Source organism: Trichosurus vulpecula, chromosome 4 (genome assembly GCF_011100635.1).
Source record: "Trichosurus vulpecula isolate mTriVul1 chromosome 4, mTriVul1.pri, whole genome shotgun sequence".
Classification (NCBI taxonomy): domain Eukaryota; kingdom Metazoa; phylum Chordata; class Mammalia; order Diprotodontia; family Phalangeridae; genus Trichosurus; species Trichosurus vulpecula.
This window is the reverse complement of record NC_050576.1, coordinates 300,739,430-300,765,082: the sequence shown is the minus strand read 5'-3', so window position 1 is coordinate 300,765,082 and position 25,653 is coordinate 300,739,430. Positions and strand designations below refer to the sequence as shown.

Here is a 25,653-nt window from a genome sequence, read left to right as displayed (position 1 = left end):
TTTTAACTTATATTTCTTTAATTAATATTGATTTAGAACATTTTTCATGTGAATATGGATAGCTTTGATTTCTTCTCCTGAAAACTGCCTGTTGACCTTTTGACCATTTATCAGTTGGGGAATAGCTCTTAATTTGATACATTTGGCTCAGTTTCCTATATATTTGAGAAATGAAACCTTTATCAGAGAAACTAGTTGTAAAAAAATTTTCCCCCAATTGCCTGTTTTCCTTCTCTAGGGTTGATTAGGGTTCTCTAAGTATACCATCATATCATCTGCAAAGAAGGATAGCTTTGTTTCCTCACTGCCTATTTTATTCCTTTAATTTATTTTTCTTATCTTATTGGTATAACTAGAATTTCTAATGCAACATTGAATAATAGTGGTGATAATGGACATCCTTGATTTACCTCTGATCTTACTGGGAAGGCTTACTCTTGGTTTTAGATGGATGCTACTTATTTTAAGAAAAGCTCCACTTGTTCCTGTTCTTTCAAGTGTTTTTTGGTAGGAATGGGAGTTGTATTTTGACAATAGCTTTTTTGCCTCTATTAATATAATCATATGATTTTTGTTGCTTTTCTTATTGATATGGTCAATTATGCTTATAGTTTTCCTAATATTGATCCAGCCATGCATTCTTTGTATAAATCCCACCTGGTCAGAGTGTATGATTCTTGTGATATATTGCTACCATCTTCTTGGTAGTATTTTATTTAAACATTTTGTATCAATATTCATTAGGGATATTGGCTTGTTCAATTTATTTTTCCAAGATATGGTTATTTAAACATTTCATTTCCTTTTCTGTTAATGTGGGTAATTTATATGTTTGTAAATATTCATCCATTCACTTAGATTGTAGTTTTTTTGGCATGTAAAATTGAGCAAACTATCTCTTAATAATTATTTTAATCTCATCTTTGTTGGTGGTGTAATCACTCTTTCCATTTTTGAGATCAGTAATTTGGTTTTCTTCTTTCTTTTTTAAAATCAAATTAACCAATAGTTTATCTATTTTATCGGGTTTTTTTTTTTTATAAAACCAGCACCTAGTTTTATTTATTAGTTCAATTTTTTCAACTTTCAATTTTATTAATATCTCCTTTGATTTTCTGGATTTCCATTTTGGTGTCTGTGGAGATTTTTTTTTCTTGGAGGGGAGAAGGCAAGGCAATTGGGGTTAAGTGACTTGCCCAAGGTCACACATCTAGTTAAGTGTCTGAGGCTGGCTTTGAACTCAGGTCCTCCTGACTCCAGGGCTGGTGCTCTATTCACTGTGCCACCTAGCTGCCCCTATTAAGTTGGGATTTTTAATTTGTTTCTTTTACTGTTTTTTTTAAACTCCATGCCCAATTTATTGATTTTCTCTTTCTCTTTTTTTATTGATGCAAGTATTTAGCGATATAAATTTTCCCCTGAGTACTATTTTAGCTGCGTCCCATAAATTTTAGTGTGTTGTTTAATTGTTGTCATTATCTTTAATTAAATTATTGTTTCTATGATTTGTTCTTTGACCCCCTCATTTTTTAGGATTAGATATTTTAGCTTCCAATTAATTTTTAATCTTTGTTTCCATGTCCTTTGTTGAACATGATGCATTATGATTGGGGAAATGGTGCATTTAATATTTTTGCTTTTCTGCATTTGTTTGTGAAGTTTTTATGCCCTAATTCATGGTCAATTTTTGTGAAGGTGCCACATACTGCTGAGAAAATAGTATAGTCCTTTATGTCCCCATTCAATTTTCTGCAGAGGTCTAGCATATCTAACTTTTATGAAATTCTATTCATTTCCTTAACTTCTTTCTTATTTACTTTATGGCTAGATTTATTTAGTTCTCAGAGGGGAAAGTTGAGGTCTCCCACTAGTATAGTTTTAGCATCTATTTCCTCCTTTAACTCATTTAACTTTTCCTTTAAGGATTTGGATGCTATAGCATTTGGTGCATACATGTTTAGTATTTATATTATTTCATTGTATGTGCCTTTTAGCAGGATGTAGTTTACCTGCTTGTCTCTTTTAATTAGATCTGTTTTTGCTTTTGCTTTGTCTGAGATCATTATTGCTACCACTTCAGCTGAAGCATAATAAGTCTCGCTCCAGCCCCTATTTTAACCCTATATGTCTTTCTGTTTCAAGTGTTTCTTTTAAACAACATATTGTTGGATTCTGGTTTCTAATCGATTCTGCTATCTACTTCTGTTTTAAGTTCATCACATTCACATTCACAGTTATGATTACTAACTGTGCATTTCCCTTCTCTCTCTCTCTCTCTCTCTCTCTCTCTCTCTCTCTCTCTCTCATTATCCTATCCCTTCTCAAAATTCTGCTTGGTTTCTGATCACTGCCTCTCTTAATCTGCTTTCCCTTTTATCACTTCCTTGCACCCCTTCTCTTATGACCTTCCCCTTCTACTTCCTTATTGGGTAAGATAGATTTCTATACCCAAATGAGTGTTTGTATGTATGTATATGTATGTGTGTGTGTGTGTGTGTGTGTGTGTGTGTGTGTGTGTATATATATATATATATATATATATATATTCTTGAACCAATTCAGATGAGAGTGAGGTTCAAGCATTGCCCCTACCACCATTTTCCTTTCCATTGTAAAAGCTCTCCTTTGCATGCCTCTTACAGTTGAGTTAATTTTCCCACTTCTCCCTTCTCCCAGTGCATTTGTGTTTCTTACCCATCCCTTTTTTGAGATCATTCCAACATTACTCCGCTGCCCTTTCTTATTTACTTTATGGTGAGACTTATTTAGCTCTGAGAGGGGAAGGTTGAGATCCCCCATATAGAGTCTATGTAGAGTCCTTCTAACTGCCCTAATAATTATAAAGTTCTTAGGAGCTACATGTGTCATCTCCCCATGTAGGAATGTGAACAGTTCAACCTTATGGAGCCCCTTATATTTTCTCTTTAATGTTTACCTTTTTATTCTTCTCTTGAGTCTTGTTACTTGAAAGTCAAATTTTCCATTCATCTTTAGCTTTTTTAATCAAGAATGTTTGTAAGTCTTCTATTTCATTAAATATCTATTTTCCCCCTGAAGGTTATTCTCAGTTTTACTGTTTAGGTTTTTCTTGGTTTTAATCCTAGCTCCTTTACCATCTGAAATACCATATTCCAAGCCCTCTGACCCTTTAATATGGTAGCTGCTAAATTTTGTGTGATCCTGATCCTCCATGGCAATAGAATGGTTTCTTTCTAGCTGCTTAAAGTATTTTCTCTTTGACCTCGGACCTCTGGAATTTGAGTATAATATTCCTGGGAGTTTTCATTTTGGGAGCTCTTTCAGGAGGTGGTCAATGAATTCTTTCAATTTCTATTTTATCCTCTGGCTCTAGGATATTGGGGTAGTTTTCCTTAATAATTTCTTGAAATATGATGGCTTTTTCTTTGATCATGGCTTTCGGGTAGCCCAATAATTCTTTTTTTTTAATTTATTTTTATTTTTAGTTTACAACAGACAGTTCTACATAATTTTGAGTTCCAGATTTTCTCCCCTCCCTCCCCCCTCCCTTCCCAAGATGGCATCGAATCTCATATAACTACCACGAATGACTTCGCATTGAATTAATTTATACACTAGCCAAGTTGCGGAGAAGAATTACGACCAATGGAATGAATAATGAGAAAGAAGAAACAGAACCAAAAAAAAAACCCAAAAACAAAAACAAAAGAGAAGCAAAAAAGGCGAGCATGAAGTGTGCTTCAATCTGCATTCAAACTTCATAGTTCTTTCTCTGGATGTAGACAGCATTCTCCATCATGAGTCCTTTGGAGTTGTGCCTGCACCTTGTGTTACTGAGAAGAGCGAAGTCTGTCAGGGTTGGTCCTCATGGAATCCATATATCTGTGGTTGTGTACAGTGTTCTCCTGGCTCTGCTCCGCTCACTCAGCATTATGTCATGTAGGTTTTTCCAGGTTGTTATGAAGTCCGTATCATCCCCATTTCTTATGGCACAATAATATTCCATTACCTTCATATACCACAGCTTGTTCAGCCATTCCCCAATTGATGAAGCCCAATAATTCTTAAATGATCTCTCCTCAATCTATTTTCCAGGTCAGTTGTCTTTCCAATGAGATATTTCACCTTCACTTCTACTTTTTAAAAAATTCTTTTGACTTTGTTTTATTGTTTGTTGATGTCTCATGGAGTCATTAGCTTCCACTTGCTCAATTTTAATTTTTAAGGAATGATATTTTTCATTGAGCTTTCATGCCTCTTTTTCCATTTGACCAATTCTGCTCTTTAAGAAGTTATTTTCTTTGTTATTTTTTGTGCTTCTTTTACCAAGTTGTTAATTGTCTTTTCATAATTTCCTTGCATCATTCTCATTTATTTTCCCAATTTTTACTCTACCACTCTTATTTGATTTTCAAAATAATTTTAGCTCTTCCAGGAATTCTTATTGGGTTTGTGTCCAATGCACTTTTTTTCTTTGAGGCTTTGCTTGTAGCTTTTGACATCATCTTCTTTTGAGTTTGTTTTGATCTTCCCTGTCACCATAGTAGCTTTTTTCATGATCAGATTCTTTTTTTTATTTTGTTCATTTTTCCAGCCTATTTCTTGACTTTGAACTTTATGTTAAAGTTGGACTATGTTCCCAGGGTGGTGGGAGAGGGGGAGAAAGGAGCATTGTCCCCAGCTTCAGAGCTAGTTATGAGAATTTGGAAGTTTTAAGTGCTTCCAAGGCAGTATCATTTAGGGAGATGTGTAATCACTACTGTCATTATCTGTGCTCTAGTCCTTACCCATGAAGGGTCCCTTCTGTCTTTCAACAGCAAGAGTTACTGCTTCTCAGGGCCCCTGATCTCTTGGGACCAACAGCAATTCTGCTACTCAGGGACCTGCTCCCTTTCAACAGCAAGAACTACTGCTCCTCAGGGCCCTGGTCTTTTGGGACCAAAAGCAATATTGTTTCTCAGGACCCCTGATCCCTTGCAGCCAAAAGCACTCTTCTCTGCCCTGGAACTGTGACCAGTAAGTAGGTATGAACAATGGAATTGCCAAATAGCACCTGGTTCTGTACCCAGTGTTAGCACAGGGATAACCTCTTTCTGACAAGTTACCCCATTCCCATGGCCTGAGACCTCCCAAAGATGCTGTTGCTGCTGCCACCACCACCAGGTCCTATAGTTGGTATTGCCATCACGTGGCTTTATGCCAGCCATCCTCCCCACCCCCCAGCCCAGTGTCACAGACTTCTTCTTGGGCTGTGAAAAAGTCTCACCCCTACCTTTTATTTTCTCTGCCACTCCAGTTTTTGATTTGATTTGAGCAGTTATTTTAAAGTTGTTTGGAGGGGGGATTTTGTGAGAACTTGACTATAGTGCTTCTCTACTCTGCCTTCTTGGCTTTCATAAATACTTCTTGATTAGTTGAATCAGAAGTTTTATAATCATTGGATGCTGGTTGTTACTTCTGAAATTTTGGCCAGCTAGAATATATCTGAAGTAGCCTGCATTCCTTGAAATGATACTGGAAAGAAAGGTACATGATAGGATTTCCCCCTTTATTAACAAATCCTGAATAATTGGGTAGATCTTCAAGGGCCTTTACAAGTCATCTAGTCCTACCCCCTAATTTTGGGTGTTATGGGGGACTGGCCAGTCAGCCCAGTCTTTATGAGCTTGTGCTCTGCTGACACAATCACCACATAGCATCCAGAGCACACTCAGGTATTGTTTCTGGTCTGCCTACTACCTGATGTTTAGCCTGATTGCCTACTACCTGATGTATTACCTGATGTTGATGTTTAGCCAGAACTGAGAATATTTACAAAAGGAGATAAGGACCAGACATTTTTCTTTCCCCTGGGTAGTTGCATCCAAGAGAGGAAGTAAGAACTACTACTGAGTCCCTGCTAGGGACAGATGCCTTGGGTTTTTTATTTCCCACCTGAACCTCCTCCATGTAGCCCATGAGCACATGGCTCTGTGGTTCCTTTTCTTTCTCTTATATCTATTCTTTCCCACTTTGGGTTTAAGATAGAATGTACCAGGTTGCAATCTTCTAGCTTCAAAAAGACAGGAAAGTGAGCTGGCAAAGGTTGAAGCACTAGAATCCAGCCAGAGTTTGTGATCCACCAGTACAGCCAATTTTAGCTCCACTCTCTTAGGGATACCCCTTAGGTTAGGAGGTGTTTTCTCTAATGCTTTTGGCTTGACCCTCATTCTAGTATGTTCTCTAATATTAATCTCCAATGATTAGCACCCTAGGATCATTAAACAATTAGCTTTTGCATAAGGATAACAATCTTTCTTATACCTCTTTGGTCCTTGAGGAAAGTGGACACATGCATAAAATAGTTTCTACAAAATATTTTCCCCACCAAGTTAACTTCTGAATGTGACACAGCCAATGGACAAGACCATCTCTTTTGTAAGATCCAGCATCTTGGCTACGGGGTCAATACTGCTGGTCTGGGGATAATTGGAGACTGTAAATTCTGATTCCTGGGACTCTGGAAGCTAAAGCTGACATTTTGAAGTTCCTGAGGTCATAGCTGAGTATAGTCCATTTCCAATATTCCTTCATCTAAAGCAAGAGAGAATTAACTGTCTTTAAAGTGACTTTTCCAAGGCCAAACAAGTTAAGAGAATAGTAGGGCTGGGTTTGGAACCAGGCCCCTCTGACTCTGAATCCATTATTTTCACTTTACCATGTTGCCTCCCGTTTCTTCACTTGTCTAATAAAGGAATGAATGGGTGAACTCCAAGAGGATTTTTATTTAACGAAGTACTTGTGAGTAGTAACTGTACCAGGGCTTCAGAACTTTTTCCTAGATACAGAATTACTTTTGAATTTGAGCTCTTTCAATCAGTGGCAGGGGGTGAATGGAATCTATGAGTACTAATGGCTAGCAGAAAAGGACTGATAGTTGTGCCCCTCTCCCCACAGAGAATTCTTGAGAGAGACAATAGCTGTAAAGAGGAGAGTTGTAGAGATAATAGTCTGGAAATTGACTTAATAAGGTTTTAAGATCATAATCTATCTACCAGAAGTCAAGATTTAAGAAAAGTTTATGGGACTAGGAAATAGGAGTAAGAGAGTCTGGTCAAAACAAATGAAAGATACAAAGGCTGGGGTGATCAATCGCCTAAGAATGGTTTGAAATCCAAGGAAAGCCCTCTAGACTTTAGGGCCGCCTTTCAGGGAGTTTTTATCAAATTATGAAATAATCTCTGTAAGAAAGTGGCATAGGGGCAGCTAGGTGGCACAGTGAGTAGGGCACAGACCCTGGAGTCAGGAGGGCCTGAGTTCAAATCCAGCCTCAGACACTTGACACATGTACTAGCTGTGTGACCTTGGGCAAGTCACTTAACCCCAATTGCCCTGCCAAAAACAAACAAACAAACAAGAAAGTGGCAGACATCTTTCCTTTAGATCAGATTGAACAAAACTATGTATTGACAAAACCTAGAATAGTATGGACCCCCTTGGGGTGAATCGATAACCTACTCTTATGGAACTTTGCTTCTTTAAAAGGCAAAGAATCCAGTGGGTTACCTTGACTGGTAGAGTCAAAGGAGAGGTATAATACTGTTGAGCAAGGGGAAATTGAGTTGGAACTCTAGTTGTACAGAGAACATTCTTATTTGTGTTCTAAAAAAGCCAGAGACGTGAGGATCCATGAAGTAAACCTTTTCAATTCAGTTAACGTTCAATGGAATGGCTGTGGTCATTGTAGTTCCAGATGGGGAATAAACCTGGCAACCAATCTCCACGCCTGTGCTTCACTGAAGACTAGATCCACAGAGCTCTGTTATCACTTCCATCATCTTAAAATGTCCTGCAGAAGTCCTCCAAACAAGCAACTGAGTCTGAACAGGTCACTTAAATAGAAACAGCCGGAGAGTTCAGTGATGGGGACTCAACATAATTGGCTAGATTGCATTACTTTTTTTTTTCACCTGCCCAGGAAAAACATAAAGAAACCAGAAAACCTTGAACCCAATTTCAGAAATTCAATTCAACAAATGTTTATTAAGCCTTTGCTAATATGCACAGAAGTATTATGGCCTAGTAGATGAAGTACCAACCTCAAAGTCACAAAGACCTGGGTTCAAGTTCTAAATCTCACATACACTGGCTGTGTGACCCTGGTGAAGTTACCTAACCTCTCAGTGCTCTAAGAATGTAAGATGCCACTGTGTCTCTGGCTGTTTCTCATCTAGAGGTTACAGAAAAGGTAAGTTCCATATGGGGAACTCCCTCACCTATAAAATCACAGTTCTAGTGCTATCACATTGCTTATACAGAGCACTGTGATTAGTGATGGGGAAGATAAGAGGATTAAGTAAATCAATTACAAAATGTCCAGTTGTTCTGTGAGATCTCCATCTGCTTCTATGGTGATAGTAGCAGATGGTGACAGAAAGGGGGGCTGAGACTCTCACACAATTTTGAGAACATCTGTAGACAATAACTTACCTTTTAGAAATCTAAGTGGCTCCAAGAAAACATTTAGTGGCCCTCCAGCATCTAAAGCATGGTTGTCTCTCACATATGGGATCTGGCTACGTGTGTGCCCTTTGTGTTTGCCCTTCCATGCATGTCTGCAAGGTATGTCCACAGTTCCCATCTATGGATGGAATACGTATTTGTGTGCACGTGTGCCCCCAGTTTGTGGGGGCAACATCCTAATAATATTTTTTTTTACTGTGTGTGTGTCTGTGTGTGTGTTTTTAGTGACCTTGCTTTGGCTTTGAAGTAATTGTGCCCTCTGGCTAAGGAGTAAAAATAAATACTTCTTTAGATAGGGGAATCTTGAGTGTATGGGGACCCACAAAGGACTTTGAACTTTTTTACTATAGCCTCTCTGAGGGCCAAGGTTGCTGCCTAGTATATGCCATCTCCAGTGCTCCTTCACCTAGTGTGGTAATAAATATAATACCAAAAAGTGCCAAATAAGTACATAAGATGGGTCTATGTCTAAACTCTCAGCTGCAACTTCCCTAAGCTACCTATCCTCTATTAAATTGAACCTTGCATGTAACACATCCACAGACAGGGAGAGTGAGAGTAGCCCCTAGGGCAGTGTCCTGGTAATCATTCTTCAGGCCAGCATTCTTCCTATCAGATTATAACAAGAGCTAATGAGTTAACATTTGTATATTGGGATCCTTTCACTATGGACTCAGCCTATGATGAAAGAGGATTTGTCAATTTTTAAATCGTTACATACTTATAGAAGGGTCACTTTTAATGTGGCTTTGGAATATAGCTTTTATAGTGTTCGATAATTTTTTTAAGTGGTGGATATTAAGAGTTTAAGACTCCCTAGCTTCATGGATAATGTTATATGAAATTACATAATTTGAGTTCTTTGAGCTGAGACTTCTGATATGACTGCAACAGGGATCCCAGGAAAGGGAGAAAAAAATTATTTAGTTTATGAAAATAAAATAGAAATTTAGATCCCAGGATAAAAAAGCTCCTCTACCCTTGTTTACTTGTGGATTTGCTAGTGAAAATTAGTTCTAGGAGTCCTTGGCTGAGACTCAGAGGTTAATGAATGCTTGATGATTTTGACCATAAGAGGCTGCAGAATTTTCCTCACCAAGCTTTCAGTGACTGAATTTGTCTGCAGACTATAGTGTTAAGTGTACAAAAATAATTATAATCCATGAATCAGTGCACACTTCCAAAAATTATAACTAAGTATGAATATTTAACTCCATACAAGGCTGAGTTATAGTGGATGTGGACCATCAAGGCATTACCATGATTAGAGTTCTAATTACTTTGGTGATTCCTCCTGTAAGGAATGTATTTTGTAAACAAACCTTCATGTACTGTAGAAACATGTACTATTATTATGTTTTCTTTACTATTCCTCTAATTCATCACTGGGGAAATCAAGATGGTTTCATTGCTGATCTTTCTTGGGATTTGAATTTTGGAGGCACTGTAGATTTTACCTGGGATTTAATATCTGGGAACTTCCCCCCTCTTCCTGAGCTGGGCAGACGTGGAACCTGCTGACTCTTAGAGTCTGTGCCAGGCCCATATACTTAATCGGGTTTCTGACCTGGTACATGCTCCTATGTCCATCACATTGGAATAGTTAATTATAGATTTCTGTTTTTATAATTTTAATCCTGTGTGTAATTCAGTGCCCAGAGATATGGGGAAACAAAATGAAATAAAAGAATAAAGCTTCTGAACTTCTTGCTTCATCTCATTAACAGGATAGGTAAAGATTTGGTTGGGGATTGAAGAGGAGAAAGGGATGAGAGATTATTTTCTCACTTGCATATTAACTAATCCCAGGAAAGTTCAACTTGAAACACACACACTTCTAAATCTTGCCTCCTCTTGCCTTTTAGGTTTATTGTTTTTTCCCGCCTTTGCTAAGGGATGCTTCTTTTGTAAGGGAGGGCTCTAGAGAATTTTCATTTTTCTCTCCTACTTTTCCAGGTTAGGCAGGATTCCAGGAGCTGAAGACCTGGCCTCTCAAATGCTCAAAGGCTTCCCACGAGATCGGGTCTCTGCCCAAGAAGCTCTTGCCCATGATTATTTCAGTACCCTACCAGCTGAGCTACACCAGCTTCCAGATGGTATGTGAGTGTCTGTGTGTGTGTGTGTGTGTGTGTGTGCGCGCACACCAACACACCAGCTATTTTTGGATGTTAAAGAATCATAGAATTTGCAGGAAAGGAGACCTTCGAGACTAGCCTTCTTGGGAGAGCCAAGACAGGGTCCACAGCTTGTTGGATTTCCTTATGAGATTCTATCAAATTTGAAAGTAGTGATGGAGTGGGGCTAACAAGACCCTCCTGAGCCATAATATTCAACATGCTTTCAATTACAGTCTGAACATTTCATACATACATTTATATACAAGAGATGGAAGCTGCCTGAAAGTTGCTTTGCTGACGATATCGGTAAAATCAAAACCAAGTTTTCAAACCCTGACCCCCCTGTTTGTGTGTTTGCATATATACAAATGTAAGTCTATATTATACATTGTATGTTATATACGTATTATATGTGAACACTATACATATAACATTCTACATATCTACGTATTAATCATATTAGGAATAGCAGTAGCACCTGCTTTTGTAGTCCTTCAAAACTGACAGTGTTTGGTGTATATTGTCTCATCTGATTCCTCATAACCACCCCTGTGGCAGTATAGGTGCCGTTATCACCTCCATTTTAAAGATGAAGAAATAGAGTCCAACAGAACTTAAATGACTTGCCCAAAGTCACATAGCTAATAGGTGTTTGAAGAGGGCTTTGAACCCAGATCTTTCATCTCCAAGTACAGTACATTACCCACTGTACAACACTGCCTCGTTGAAATTCATGATTTCTTCAGTGCAAGAACCTCCTTCACTGATGGCATCTTTACCTCTCTGTGCCTTACAAGACAACCTTCATTAGCTTCTGTAGTGAAAAGAATTTGTCACCCGGGGCCAATCTTTGGGTGATGAATTTCTCTGTGGTAGACAGAAAAGGCCATCACTCAGCCCTTACTAAAAATCCGCGTTAGTGGATATATGGTAAAATCAATATAATAAAGACTGGATCTGTGATTTTACTGGCATAGGTAATTCCCTCCAGCAAAGCAGATCAGTACCTTCTCCACAACTTAGCTTCTTGGAAAACTGCCTTGGATGCAAAGAGATTAAATATTTTGCCCAGGGTCCAACAGCCAGCATGTATCAAAGGCTGGACTTGAGTTAATTCAGGTCTTCCTGGCTCCAAGGCCTGCTCTCTAGCCATCGTGCCACAATTGCCCCATTTGTTCTTGTTGTAAAGCCATTTCAGGCATGTTTGACTTTTTGTGGCCCCATGAGGGGTTTTCTTGGCAAAGATACTGGAGTATTTTGGCATTTCCTTCTCCAGCTCATTTGACAGATGAAGAAACTGAGGCAATCAGGGTTAAGTGACTTATCCAAGGTCACACAACTAGTGAGTGTCTGAGGCTGTATTTGAACTCAGATCTTCTTGACTCCAGGCCCAGCCTTTTATCCACTGAGCCTAGCTGTATCCACCTAGCTACCCTAGTTACCTCTATATTGTATTATAAAATACTGACAAGCATAATATTACTTCTAATACTGCATATATTATAATGCTACTATATATCCATGTACATATTTATTACATCTATGAGAAAGAGATAAGATGAACAAATAAATGCAAGCTATTTATATGGTAATATGATGCTACTAAATTTCTACAGTGAAGATGCTGGTGGGGCAAAAGAGGAAGAATCCCTATTGGAAGGTGAATCTGAAGTACTTTGAAAGAATTTTGTTCTCTTCTCTGTTGGAGTCACCCTCTGTGGCCTAAAGTTACAATCTAACTCTTGTATACACATTGAATCATGTGCTTTAAATTCTTGTCACTTACTCTGAATGACTTTCTGTTTCTCATAATTTTATCCTTCATTTTTATCACCCTACTCCAGGGCCTGGAAATATCTTAAACTAACACTGAGAATGAGGATCTAGATCAGGGGTGAGGAACCTGCGGCCTTGAGGCCACATGTGGCCTTCTAGGTCCTGCAGCCTTTTGACTGAATCCAGATTTTACAGAACATTCAGTCAAAAGGCTGCCCTTAAGGACCTAGAAGGCCACCTTTGTTCTATAAAATTTGGATTCAGTCAAAAAGTCCCACTTAAGGATCTAGAAGGCCACATGTGGCCTTGAGGCTGCAGGTTCTCCACCCCTGATCTAGATCCTGGGGTCAGGGAGAAGAGGGAGAATGGCCCTCAGGAATAAAGTTTTAAAAGAAGTTTACATATGGTAACATGTGTTCTTGGACACTGGCTTTACCATTCTTGAGAGTCTTGGATTTCCAATGGACTTGGTGTTCGAAGACTCGGGTAGGAATCTTGGCTCTTCCAACTTAACTGATTATGTTACCTGAGGTAAATCCCTTTGATTGTCTGAACCTCCATTTAAATGTAAACCTCTATTTTAAAAAGGGATATTACTTTTATTATCTCCTTCATAAAGTGAGAAAATAAATTTGCAAATTTTAAATATAAATACGAAATATCCTTATCAAGGGCAGCTAGGTGGTATGCAGTAAAGAGAGTGCTGGAAGTGGAGTCAGGAAGACTCTTCCTGAGTTCAAATCTAGTCTCAGACACTTACTAACTATGTGACCCTGGGCAAGTCACTTAGCCCTGTTTGCCTCACTTTCCTCATCCTTAAAATGAGCTGGAGAAGGAAATGGCAAGCCACTCTGGTATCTTTGCCAAATGGAGTCACAAAGAGTTGGACGGGACTGAACAACAACATCGCTATCGAACATAAAGACAGAAATAATAGAAACATTTAAAAATGTTTATATGAACAACCACAAAAGACCAGGAGATAAACACTGAACTTTTCAGAGCCTTGGGTTCCTTATCTGTAAAATGGGAATAATCATTCTTGTAATTCCTACCTCAGAGAGCTGTTGTGAGGAAGGTGCCTTGCCAGTCTGAAGGTGTAAAATTGAATTGAGTTGTCACAATTATCACACGAGCAGTGGGATTGAAGGGAGTGTTGATGGAAGGGTTGTCTGTGTGGATGGAGGTGAGGCTGAGCAGTTTGGAGGAGCCGAAGGTCATGGTTTGGTAGGAGCTTTTAAAGTTTTCCCTTTTGTTCTTGTTCTTACACACAAATGGTGTGCTCTTTCCCATGTGTGCATCCTCACATGCTAGTGTTTAGAGAAACAAAGTCCACTGCACATATTGGCCCCACCTCTGGTACCCATTAGTCTAATATGCTGAGGGCTTTCTGGGCACCAGCCCTTTGCCTAGAGGAGGGTAGTTAAGAGGAAACTGTCACTGTCCAACCTGACATGTTGCTTGAAACTTTGGGGTTTTTTTTATTTTTCTGACAGATCCCAAGTGGAGAAACTGCCATGCAGTTTCCATGTCTTCCAAATTGCTATCCTCACAGAGGGGCTATGTGCATGTGTGCTTGTGCCCACCTGTGTGCAAGTGTGTGTGTGTGTGTCTGTGTGTGTGTGTGTGTGTGTGTGTGCGCGCGCCCTGTATGGGCACATATTCATTCTCCAAAGAGAGACAGAGCTAGAGAAAGAGAAAAAGAAAAAACAGACAGGCAAAGAAACAGGCAAACAAAGAGAGGGAAAGACAGAGACAGGTAGAGGGAAAGGGGGAGAGACAGACATACAGACAGAGAGAAAGAGACAGACAGAGACAGAAACAGACTAAAGAAAAGGGGGAGACAGACAGAGATAGAGACAGAAACAGAGAAAGACAAACAGACAGAAATATAAATAGAGGGGGAGAGAGAAAGACAGACACAGAGAGAAATATGGAGTAACAGGCAGATGGAGAGACAGACAGACAGATGGAAAGGGGGAGAGACAGACATACAGAGAGAGAGAGAGAGAGAGAAACATACTGACAGAGAGAAAGGGAGACAGAAACAGATACAGAGAAAGATAGGCAGAGAGAGTTGAAAGGAAGAAAGGAAGGAGAGACAGATAGAGGGGGAGAGAGAGAAGAAGACCCAGAGAGACAAAGATGAGAGACAGACATACACAGACAGAGGGAACAGGGGACAGACAGGCATATACACAGAGACAGAGAAAGACAGAGACAGAAAGACAGACAGAGAGATGAAAGAAAGAGAGACAGAGTGGGGAGAGAGATAGAGGAGAGAGAGAGAGAGAGAGAGAGAGAGAGAGAGAGAGAGAGAGAGAGAGAGAGAGAGAGAGAGGAGATCTGCATTTCCCTTTCTGTTCACCCAGCCACAGAGCACAAATCTACTTTGACACTTTTAGAGAAATGAAAAGATGGAATCTCGAAGGAGCCTGCCTGTGCTGGGGGGGAGGAGAGGAGCGCTCACAGCGGGAGGGAAGTTGACTTTTCTTTATACATATAGGGGTTTTTCCATGCAGAGTTTAAATTATGCCTGATAAAAGGAGTTTCGTGGATGTTTCAGTTCTTTCAAACCCTCCTGGCTTCCTCCCAATTAAATGAGGTTTGTCAAAGCCACAGGGCTCTGCTGCTGCCTGAGAGGCCGACAAGCACTTCCTGCAGTGACATCTCAAATCCCCAAGGGAGGAGATGAAAGGGCTAGTGCCGAGTGAGAGAGAGAGAGAGAGAGAGAGGGAGAGAGAGAGGGAGAGGGAGAGGGAGAAGGAGAAGGAGAAGGAGAGAAGGAGATAGAGAGACACACAGAGAGAAGAGAGACAGGCAGGCTGGCACATAGACAGATAGAAAGGGACAGACAGTTGGAAAAAAACTGGCACTGAGTCTGCGACAGCTAAGATGGTTAAAAAGGAAAAGGAAGTCCAGAAGAATTGAGACTGAAAAGAGAAGACCTAGGACAACACCTTGGCCCAGCAAGCCTTTCTCTGGGACAGAATTTCCAACCAAGGACACATTTCCTGCCAAGGGACAAATTCCTTTTGCCTGGCACCATGATCCTATTTTTTTTAGTACTCATGATGTTTCACCTGTATTAAGAGGCTGTGGTCAGTGAACTCTAACATGTTCCATAGAAATGGACACTCAGGAGAACAAAATCAAAACCTTTCTTGGTTTGATGCTCAAGAGGCAAGCATAGGGTGTCATAAGAATGGACACTCACATGCATGCACTAAATGAGTGAATTGTCAGGAAAGTCCAAAGACCGCAGAAGCATTTGTGGGTAATTCTGAACTCTCTCCCCAGCCATAACTGTGCAAGGTAGTTGTCCTCTACTGCCACTTTGGGATTACATCATTGAGGGGCTTAATTATATCATTTTATTATTCTGGTTGCTAGGATGTTAAAGTTGTCACTTTTAGATATATTCTGTCCCCACTTTGTTCTGGAGAATGCTGGCTATTAGTTTCTGTCCTCTGAAGGAGAAAGTTAAAACATGAAGGCTGTGAATGGGAATGTATCAAAAGAAAAAAAACACAGTCTAAATCCCAGTGAAAAGGGAGGGGAGGGGGACTCACCAAATTAAAGAATTGCTCTATTTTTCTATTTTCATTAAGCAGCCATGTTCTGAACTTCTCTCTTTTTGAAACTTGCTGCAGAAAGTTTATATAGCCAGAGGACATTTTTTAGAGGTCACTTTCCATGGGGGAAAAAAAAAAGAATCAGAGGAGCCAAGAATTCCAGGATCAGTTCCTTTATCAAGAATGCATTTAAGAAGGTAAACATAAGCATGAGAATGGGCAAGAGGGTTGTAACTTTTGGTTTGCTCTGACGTTTTCCTCTCCTGAACTCTAGAACACCTGGAGAAACATTTGCTGAAGGAGAAATTATCTGTAGTCTCTCCAAAAAAGCATACGAGTTAAGGCTCTCTAATTACTTTTCCAGATGGCCTGGGTGGACTTCTCTTCCTACACAGACACCAGCTTATGGCCACACTCATAGTCTTCCAGGCTGGGGCAGCAGCTCAGGATGGCAGCTGTTGTAGCAACGACCTAAAATTAGGCTCCCCACAACTCTCTAATCTTAGCTTCAGGTTCAGGCTCTTCATTTAATTCCCTTTGCCCTCAGCATGAACTTGTGCTTTGGGATAGAGACATTCTTTAACGATTTGGGGGAAAGGGAGTTTTGGGGGGCTAGGGGGAGGGAAAAGAAAGGAGAGAAATCCTTAAAGAAAGAGAATCTGCCCATTCTTGCAGGGAATAGTTCAAATGTTACTCTTGGATCGCTAAGACCAATTTTGAAACATAGCCACTTTGGACCACAGACACTGGTCTAGAGGAGCATTTGAAAAAAAAAAAAGTGCAGCAAATACTATTTGGTTTCTAGACCTGATTCTGAAACAGTGTGCCTTGGTCTTCAAAACAGACATCAAAGGCCGTTTTTCATTTGTGTGGTCCTGCTTTTCTAATCCTAGGCATGATTTTCACACCCTTCTCTCTAGAACCCTTTCCTCTCTGAACAAATCTACAGATCTTTCAGAGTGTCTTAGAGAAAAATGATCAAGAGTTTAGAATTGTTTGATGGGATCTGGTGAAGATAGACATTCCTGAGTAAGAGTGATGTTGTTGCCAAATAGCTGGACAGATGGGTCCTCCAGATGCCATGTAGTCCACCTACTATCAGGAGTATAAAGTTCTTCATTGTGCCAAACCTGGGTTTCCCATTGTGGGAAATTACACCCTGTATAATTGAGTGTCCCAAAAGTCTGAGTGCAGTTTAAAGCTTTTAGTGACTTAAAACTACAGCAAGACTTTTGGGATATTTTGTATTTCCTCTTACTCCATCCTCAGAGAAGAAAAAAAATCTAGGCCTTCTCTTCTTTTAATAGCTCTTTTAACCTGTGCCTGAAAGAACGACTTCCCAGCTCTTGAATGTCATACTTCTTTTAATATATTCTAACATCATTTTCCATTTTTTTGATAGCAGCAGTACATTGCCGATTCATGTGCCACCATAACCCTTCATATCCTCTCTGCGCTATACTTAAAGTATTTATTAAGCTATTGTTACATGCGAGGCACTTGTGCCAAATTTAACATTATTCTTCTCATGCTTAAAAGCTTGCTCTATTTCTCCTTCTATGTATTTTTGAACATATATGTCTCTTCAAGTTTATTTCTACCCATTCCTCAACAGGGGCATTTTACGTTCTAATTCTCATTTTACGCTCTGCTAACATGGTATCATCCCATGGTCAGGAGTCCCAGGGAGATTGAGAACTTAACACCAGAGACAGGGGAAGGAAGAAAACTCACTAGGGGATATTGAGGAAATATCCCTGAACCCAGCAATGGTTTCAAGGCATGGTATGTCCCAGTGAACAGAGCACTGAACTTGGAGTCAAATACTTGTTCAAATAATCCCTGGGCTACTTACTGTCTGTATGACCTTAGACAAGTCTTCTACCACCCTCATCTGCAATCGGAATAATAGTAGTATCTTACTCACAGAGTTATCGGATCAAATAAAACAGCGTATATAAAATGCTTTGCAAATCTTAAAATGCTGTATGAGCTATATTATTTCAGCATAGAGGTATGTTACCGCCTTCTTCAGTGTCCCCATACCAAAGTCACTGAAAGGAATTCTTTATCCTACTTTCCTCCTCCCAGAGAAGTGACCTTCCATTTAGAATGTTGGGGCAAAGAATAAGGAGAGGGAAGATTTGGTATTATATATCTGCATCTCCCCCTCCCCAACACAATATGTGTGTTCTGTATTCCATCAAAGTCACTAATAAAAAATATTAACTAATACTAAATCCAAAACTGGGCCCTGTGAGACACCACTCTGTACTTGGATATATCAAAACAAATTTCAAAAGTGAAATCTTAAGTCAAGCAACTATTTCTGACACAGCTAAGATGTTTCTATGCTAGAATGCCATGCAAACTTTTAAGGGAAAGAGACGCCCATTATAAACTCCTTGGGAAAAGATTTTCCAACTTTCTACTTTAAAATCCTGCACAATCGGTCCTTATTTGTGTGGCTACTCTTCTGTACTGGACTGACAGGAGGCTGTTAATAAACTACACAGAAATGAGTAGGAACTATGCTCAGCCTTTGTTGAAGTGAGTGGGGATGAGAAATCCTTTCTTCCCTCCAATTTCGGTACCTCAGTGGGAAAAAAAAAAGTGCCTCTTTTCCGCATGGAAATTAAAATAAGGCATGCACTTATTTGTTCTTGATTTATCTTAAGTAAGCAGTTCATTGAGTTCACGTGTTCAGTTCTGAAACATGGCTGCCCTCCCCCCCTTCAGATCCCCCACTTTTTTCTCAATTTCCAGGGCTCATTTTGTCTTCTAAAGGCATGTTTCTTAGTTCTGTGTTATCCACATTACAAAACATGAAGCATCCATAAACAAAGCATCTTTGTGCTTTTATACATTAGAGTGCCTGGTTTTTAGGGATCTTTTATTACCTGCTTGGAGAACTGTACTTCACTGCTGTTGGGTTGAGGGAGGCCCTCTTGGAAGGTATTATTTTCATCCCCTTGCTTTTAAAATCTGACACAATAAAAAAAGAACACTGCCCCTGCCAAATCGGAGGAACTGTGTTCAGTTAATACTTTCTACCTATGTGAACTTGGGGAGGTCACTTAACTTCCCTGGGTCTCGGTTTCTTCATTTGTAAAATGAGGGGAGTTGGACTAATGGCCAAGATTGCTTCCAGCTCTAGAGCTGAACTCTCAAGATTTATGTCTTAAAATCTTTTAGCTTTGTAGTTGGTTTCAGGGAAAGAACATCAGCCTGGGTCTGTCGGTTGCTAGCGTATTGTATACATAAACACATGTGCATCTCTAATAAATACTATATTACATAATAGACGATATAATATTTCACTGCAGATACAGCTCACAAGTATCATATATGTGAACATATATATGTGTGTGTATGTATACATATACATTGAAACATACTTGGAGGCAATGTGATACAGTAAAGAGAATGTGTGTGTGTGTGTGTGTGTGTGTGTGTGTGTGTATACTCACATTTTAAGTCATTTAAGTTGTGTCTTACTCTGTGACTCCATTTGGGGTTTTCTTGGCAGAGATAATGGAGTAGTTTGCCATTTCCTTTTCTAATTCATTGAACAGATGAGGGAACTGAGGCAAACAGGGTTAAGTGACTTGCTCAGGGTCACACAGCTTAGTCAGTATCTAAGGCCAGATTTGAACTCAGGAAGGTGAGTCTTCCTGACTCCAGGCCTGGTACTGTATACACTGTGGTGCCACCTAGCTGCCCTATATGCACATCTGCATAATATGTATGTATGTATGTATGTATGTATGTATGTATGTATATATATATTATGCACACATATATGAACATATATACACATAGAAACGTACTTGGGGGCTGTGTAGACTAACGAAAAGAATACTGGCTCTGGATATGAGTTCAAATCCCATCTTTGGCACAAGCTACTTTGGGTAAATCATTTAATCTCCCTAGAATTCTAGATGGCCTCTTCTAGGTGTAAATCTATGACTCTGTGATGTGTGTGTGTGTGTGTGTGTATGTGTGTGTGTGTGTGTGTGAGTGAGAGAGAGAGAGACAGAGAGAGAGAGAGAGAGAGAGAATCAGAACTCATATATACCTTAAACACCTTCTTAACTTAATTTTCACTATCATATTCCTTCCCTGTTACATGAAAAATGAACACAACCAAGATTCTTGGGTTGCTTGGAATGAGGTAGGTACATGTTACTGTGCATTATGTTGCCAGGAAATGCCTGGGTAGGTCTTATCCCTCGAGTACTATCAGGTCTGTGTATTGGGCAGGCTTGGAGAAATTACAGGGCTGAAAGGAAGCCCCAGAGGTCCTAGAGTCCATCTTTGGGCTCCTATGCCGAACTGGATCTAAAATACCTAGAAAAGAGAATCATCGAGCCCTGTTCCTCTTGGTAACCTGATTCTGTATTACAGAAACAACCAGGGCCCTTGAAGCCGTGAGAAAAAGAGCCTTAGGGTAGAGATACCACAACCCACTTTCCCACTGCCTCCTCTTAGGTCTCATTCATTCCCTTTCCACAAAGTCCAGAATCCTCTTTGTGTTTTCTTAATGCCTAGGTGGTCATGGTTTTTTATTGATCACGAATTCCTCTAATTGAGGGCTGCTTCCTGTCTTCCCTCATCCTTCTCGTGCCTCTGGGAGGAATTGTATGTACACACTTAATACGCACCAGGGGAATGTGAAAGAGGAAACAGGCCACTAGTGGGGTGCAGTAGATAAGAGTACTGGACCTGGATTCAGGAAGATCTGAGTTCAAATCCAGCCTTAGACACTTCCTAACTCTGTGATGCTGGATAAGTCATTTAACCTTTGTTTGCTTCCGTTTCCTCATTTGGAAAATGGGAATCATAACAGCACCTCCCTCCCGAGGTTTCTGTGAGGTTAAATTGAAGCAACATGTAAAGCGTGACCAGTGCGCCCCCAAATACATCCAAGTGTGTCATCCTACAGCGTGAGAAAATTCCACTGTGGTTCTGAGCACATACAAACATTGGCATGGATGAAGCAGACACCACAGTATGCATGTACTACTGGGTTCATTACATAACAACATAAGACTTCCTAGTACAGATATAAAAGTATTCCAAGCACACGCTTCTTTGAAACTTAAATTCTTATCTTTTGTATAAAAAACACTTTGGTTTCTTAACCTCTCTGTCCACTTAGGACTGTGATGCCTCTATTTTTTTTAAAGAGGTAACAGAATTCTTGAGTTCCTTTTAATGTGCCGCCTTGGGCTCATTGGGCCTCCATTTCCACATCTGTACAGTGACCTTGTTTAAAATTTTCCCTTCTTCCCTAGAAGGTTGATGGGAGGGTATTTATTTTTAAAACCTTTGAGCTCATTGAAAGAAAGTTCCTGTATAAATTTGATCCTCTGAGGGAGGGGGGAAAGGGAATGAGAGGGGAAGGTAAATAGTCACTAATTAATTAAAAGAGGAAAGATCATCTGCTTTAATCGGAAGGGTGGGTGATGTGCCCCCAGTCAGAGTTGTAAGTGCACTCCATGTTAGATAGCAGCTCCAATTTAAAACGCTGTGTGATCCTCAGGGCTTTGAAGATGCAAACTCCATATACATACACATGAGCTAAAATTACAGAATAATCATCGGGCTGTGTGCATTCTGGAAAATTAAATGGCTTAAGCAACTCTGGCTGATGTTTGTTGATGCCTGTGAGCGATACAGGCACTACGTGACAAGGGAAATTACAAGATTTTTTTTGAATACTGTTTAATTTCCCATTTGCTTCTGAGTTTTTGCTAACCTGTGCTCACTCCTCAAGGCTGTTCAAGGCAAGTGAGAGATTTGATTATCTTGTTTCCTGTGAAAGGTTATTTAGATCCTCAATCCCATTAAGTCACTTTCTGCACTCCAGTCCAATGAGCCTTCACCTGGTTATCAGCAGGGAGGAGGAGTAAATGGAGACACAGAGATCTCAGATTTCTAAGGAACAAAAGTTAAAGTGAAGTTTGAAAGGGGGTGACAGCAAGCAGCCACGGGCTTAGGAACTCAATTAGGCTGAAAGACAACTATCTCATTATCTCTCCCCCAAATGATCCAAATACATAAGAATATAAAAATTTAAAATAAACTCTTTCTATTGACTGTCTAGATGACTGAATTTCCCCTCTAGATTTTTTTTAAACACCCACTTTCGTATTTATTTATTCTAAGCGCGAAGCAGCTGCGATAATTATACTGTCAGATTCAGTAAGTTAATGAGGAGTCACTGGAGTGGAAGGTTTTGCATTTGTGAGATTGCTGAAGGAGAGCAGGTTTGTGCCTCGGCTCCAAAGCGGTTTTTTTTTTTCTTTCTCTACCGGGTGGGAAGGAGAGTGCAGCAGCCCACAGACGGATTGGAATCCTTTTGATTAACTAGCTGTTTTCCCACTGCTGTTCTGCCAGATAATGGTTTGCTGTCTCTCTCACTCTCCCTTTTTTTCTTTGCAACCATAAGTGAGCTTTTTAGGGGCAAGGAAGCCTAGAAGGGGAGAAAAAAATGCCCCTCCCACTAGCCCAAAAGGCAAAAGAGACCCTTTCTTCCAGAAAGAAGTTTGTAAGGGAATTTGGACTCAAGTTGATTAGAGAGAGAGTTATCTGTGAAGTTGACGTACTGTTTATTTTAGCTAGGCAAACTCTATGTCTCCCTTCTCCAGCTTTGCAGAGATGACATTCCATACCAGAGGGGAGGGGGCACCAGCTACCCAAGGCAGAATTCTAGGTGGAGTGGAAGCTAATTTGGTGCTTGAATTTTCCTCTCTCTCTCTTTTTTTAAAAATTGACTTAGCGTAAGTTTAAGTAATGTTATTAAAGTATTTCTTCCTTCTCCTCCTTCTGAAGTGTTGTCCTCTGTTAAAGGTTAGCAGGGTTAGAGTGGCCCAGATTTGTAGGAGTTCTAACCCTGCAAAAATAGGTACTGGTAGAGAAATTCTCTGGTCAAGGTTTTAGGTTGTTCCCAACCTTTGTTAAGTATGTAGCAATAACCCATATGGGATGCTTTTTGTTGATACAGGGCCTCCTGCCTCCTGCTTATCTCAGCCTAAGATGTCAAGTTATGAGCCCTTTAAAATGTAAACTCTTGGAAGCTAGGATTCTTGCATAGGGCCTGGCACACCATACCTAGCGTTAGAAAAATCCAACATATGGGGGCAGCTAGTTGGTGCAGTGAGCAGAGCACCTGCCCTGGAGTCAGGAGCACCTGAGTTCAAATCCGACCTCAGACACTTGACACATTTACTAGCTGTGTCACTTAACCCCAATTGCCCTGCCTTCCCCCGTGTGGAAAAAAAAAGAAAAAGAAAAAAAAAGAAAAATCCAACATATGAAAAATTTGAACTCACTAAGTAGATACTGGAGAAGGAAAGACAGGGTTTACATTACAAGAGAACACTTTGCTTTACCAAAGGATGTACCTTAGGAGATTCCTTTAAATAGTGAAATCCTTTAGCACATCCGACGTATAATTTGATAAATATTATAATAAACTCAACTTTTATTATATCATGTTATATTTCTACTATGTTATAATAAATACGATCAATTTTTTGAGAACACATGTAATAAGGACCATCTGGCATATACTATGAGTATAATGCTAGGCCCATAGTAGGCCATACATCTTCACTGATTAGAAACAAGACAGATATTCCAGTATTGGTATAATTTATTGAGAAGTTCAGCTTATCTTTTTACATATCTTTAGGTGATACAATATTGTAACATATAAAAGACACACTGTGCAAACCTTCAAGAATTCATCCTTTTGTACTTTTTTTCTTTCCTCCCCTTGCCCCCTCACACCTCTTCCATAGCGGAGTCTTTGTTTACGGTTCCAGGAGTAAGGCTAAAACCAGAAATCTGCAACCTCCTGGCCTCCTACCAGAGAAGTCATCACACAGCTCGATTTAGCAAGTGCTGGTGAAAAGAGAGTAAGGAAGAATCACTAATCTTCCCAGGTAACAGACCTCTAGATGACACTGCTTATTATAGACAAAACTGGAATGCAAATATCTGTGCATTATTTTGCGCCCAAAGTTTCTCTGTCCCTTTTCTAGCCTTTCACCACTGATGATTTATTTGACGGTTAAGGAAGTAGAGGTTCAGAAAAGATGAAATCATCTTAGGAACTATAGGATTTGAGAGCTGAACCTCAGTTCCCCCATCTGTAAAATAAAAAGGTTTGATCAACATCTCTAAGTGACTTCCTTACTGTCACATGGGAAGTGGCATGGCTGGTATTTGAACCCAGGTCTTATGACTTCAAGTCCCACTTTCCTTTACTTTACTCGGAGATATGGGCAACCTGTCTGCCCCAATCCCAACAAAGGTGACAGAAGGCTCAAAAAGCAATATTTACCTGGTACTTTGAGATTGTTCATCCTTGTGTTTCTACCAAAGTAATAGAATTGACTTTCCTTTATTCCTAGATTGGGGTGGTCTGTCTCTTTGACAAGCGATACTTCAGCACCCTAAGGGAAAGGAGGTACTTATCCGCCTCTCCTTCTTTTTCCCTTCCCTTCTTTTCCCTGGGTGCCTTAGATGAGCTGTCTCAGAGCACCAGTTGACATCTTTCCCAGAGATCTGCCTGAAGGTTTGTACGGCTGAAGTAACCCTTTCAATGACTCTTTCTGGCACAGGTCCTTCCAGCAAAGCAGAGGGGGATGCATCTCACTGAGGTTACAGTTGTTCCAGAGACATCCCTAGTACCAACAAGGCTATTTGGAGGAAGCAAAGTTATCTGAAGATACTGAGGGTCTCTATAGGAACCTGGCTGCTTAAAGAAATTCCCCTATGCTACCCCCAGAACCACCTAGTCTTTCAGAAGTGATGATGATGACAAAAAATGCTGGGGTTGGGAGGCTTACCCTCAAGTGCTCATTGCCCTTTGGGGGTGAGGCATATTTCTTGAAGGCTTAGGAGGCCTAGTAGAAGGGATATCTTAATGGGGCCTACTGGATTATTCTACAACCCCAAAAGTCATCATAGCTTGGGATCTTCCTTGAAAATGTACAAATCCTAGCTTTCTTGAAGGCACAGTTCAGGTATGCTCTCCTACATGAGGCCCATAACTTGAGCCCCCTAACCATAAGTCTCTTCCCTACCAAATTGCTTTGCATCGACTTTGTGTATTTTTTGTGCTTAGTAATCTGCATATATGTTGTTCTTGTTGGTAGAGTGTAAGCCCCATGAGGGCAGGGACTGTTTTCAGTTTTATATTTCTGTCCACAGCACCTAGCACAGTACCTGGCACACAGTAAGCTCTTAATAAATTCTTGTTGAATTGGATCTAACTGAATTGTCTATCTTCCACCAAAGGAATGTAACGCTCAGGGTAAATAATGAATGAACGAACACAAAGTGATCATCTAGTATAGAGACAGTAACAAAAGCAGCAAGACTAAGGATACATTCAGCAGAGCCGGGAAGGGAGATAATGAGTTATCACGGAGACGCCACCTTTTCCATGGCCTTGGGATTGTCATCGTCTGGGCTGTAGGTGGACTATAAGAGCAAAGGAGCACGGGGAGGGGGAGACCACTAGGGAAACAGACTATCCCCTTGAGCTTATAGCAATTCTGACTAGTAGACAACTACAAAGACAGGGCTGAAAAAAAAAAAACAAGACTTTTTAAAATTACCCAAGCCAAATTCTAGGTTTGAGGATAGCAATAGGAGATAACTTTGCCCTGGCTTTCATCCATGCCTAG

At 40.1% G+C, this 25,653-nt stretch overlaps 1 protein-coding gene across 2 annotated transcripts in view; it reads left to right on the top strand.

Annotated features, from left to right (window-relative positions):
- Positions 1-23,867, top strand: part of CDK15 (cyclin dependent kinase 15) — a 93,739-nt gene extending 69,872 nt beyond the window's left edge. Inside the window, exons 12-14 of one of the 2 annotated variants that reach the window (XM_036756621.1) lie at positions 10,438-10,577; positions 16,456-16,461; positions 23,782-23,867. In XM_036756621.1, the coding sequence (XP_036612516.1) occupies positions 10,438-10,577; positions 16,456-16,461; positions 23,782-23,867 (232 nt within the window). Of the gene's footprint in view, positions 1-10,437; positions 10,578-16,455; positions 16,462-23,757 lie in introns of both variants that reach the window. The other variant, XM_036756620.1, reaches the window with a different exon arrangement.
- Positions 23,868-25,653: the final 1,786 nt, after the last annotated feature.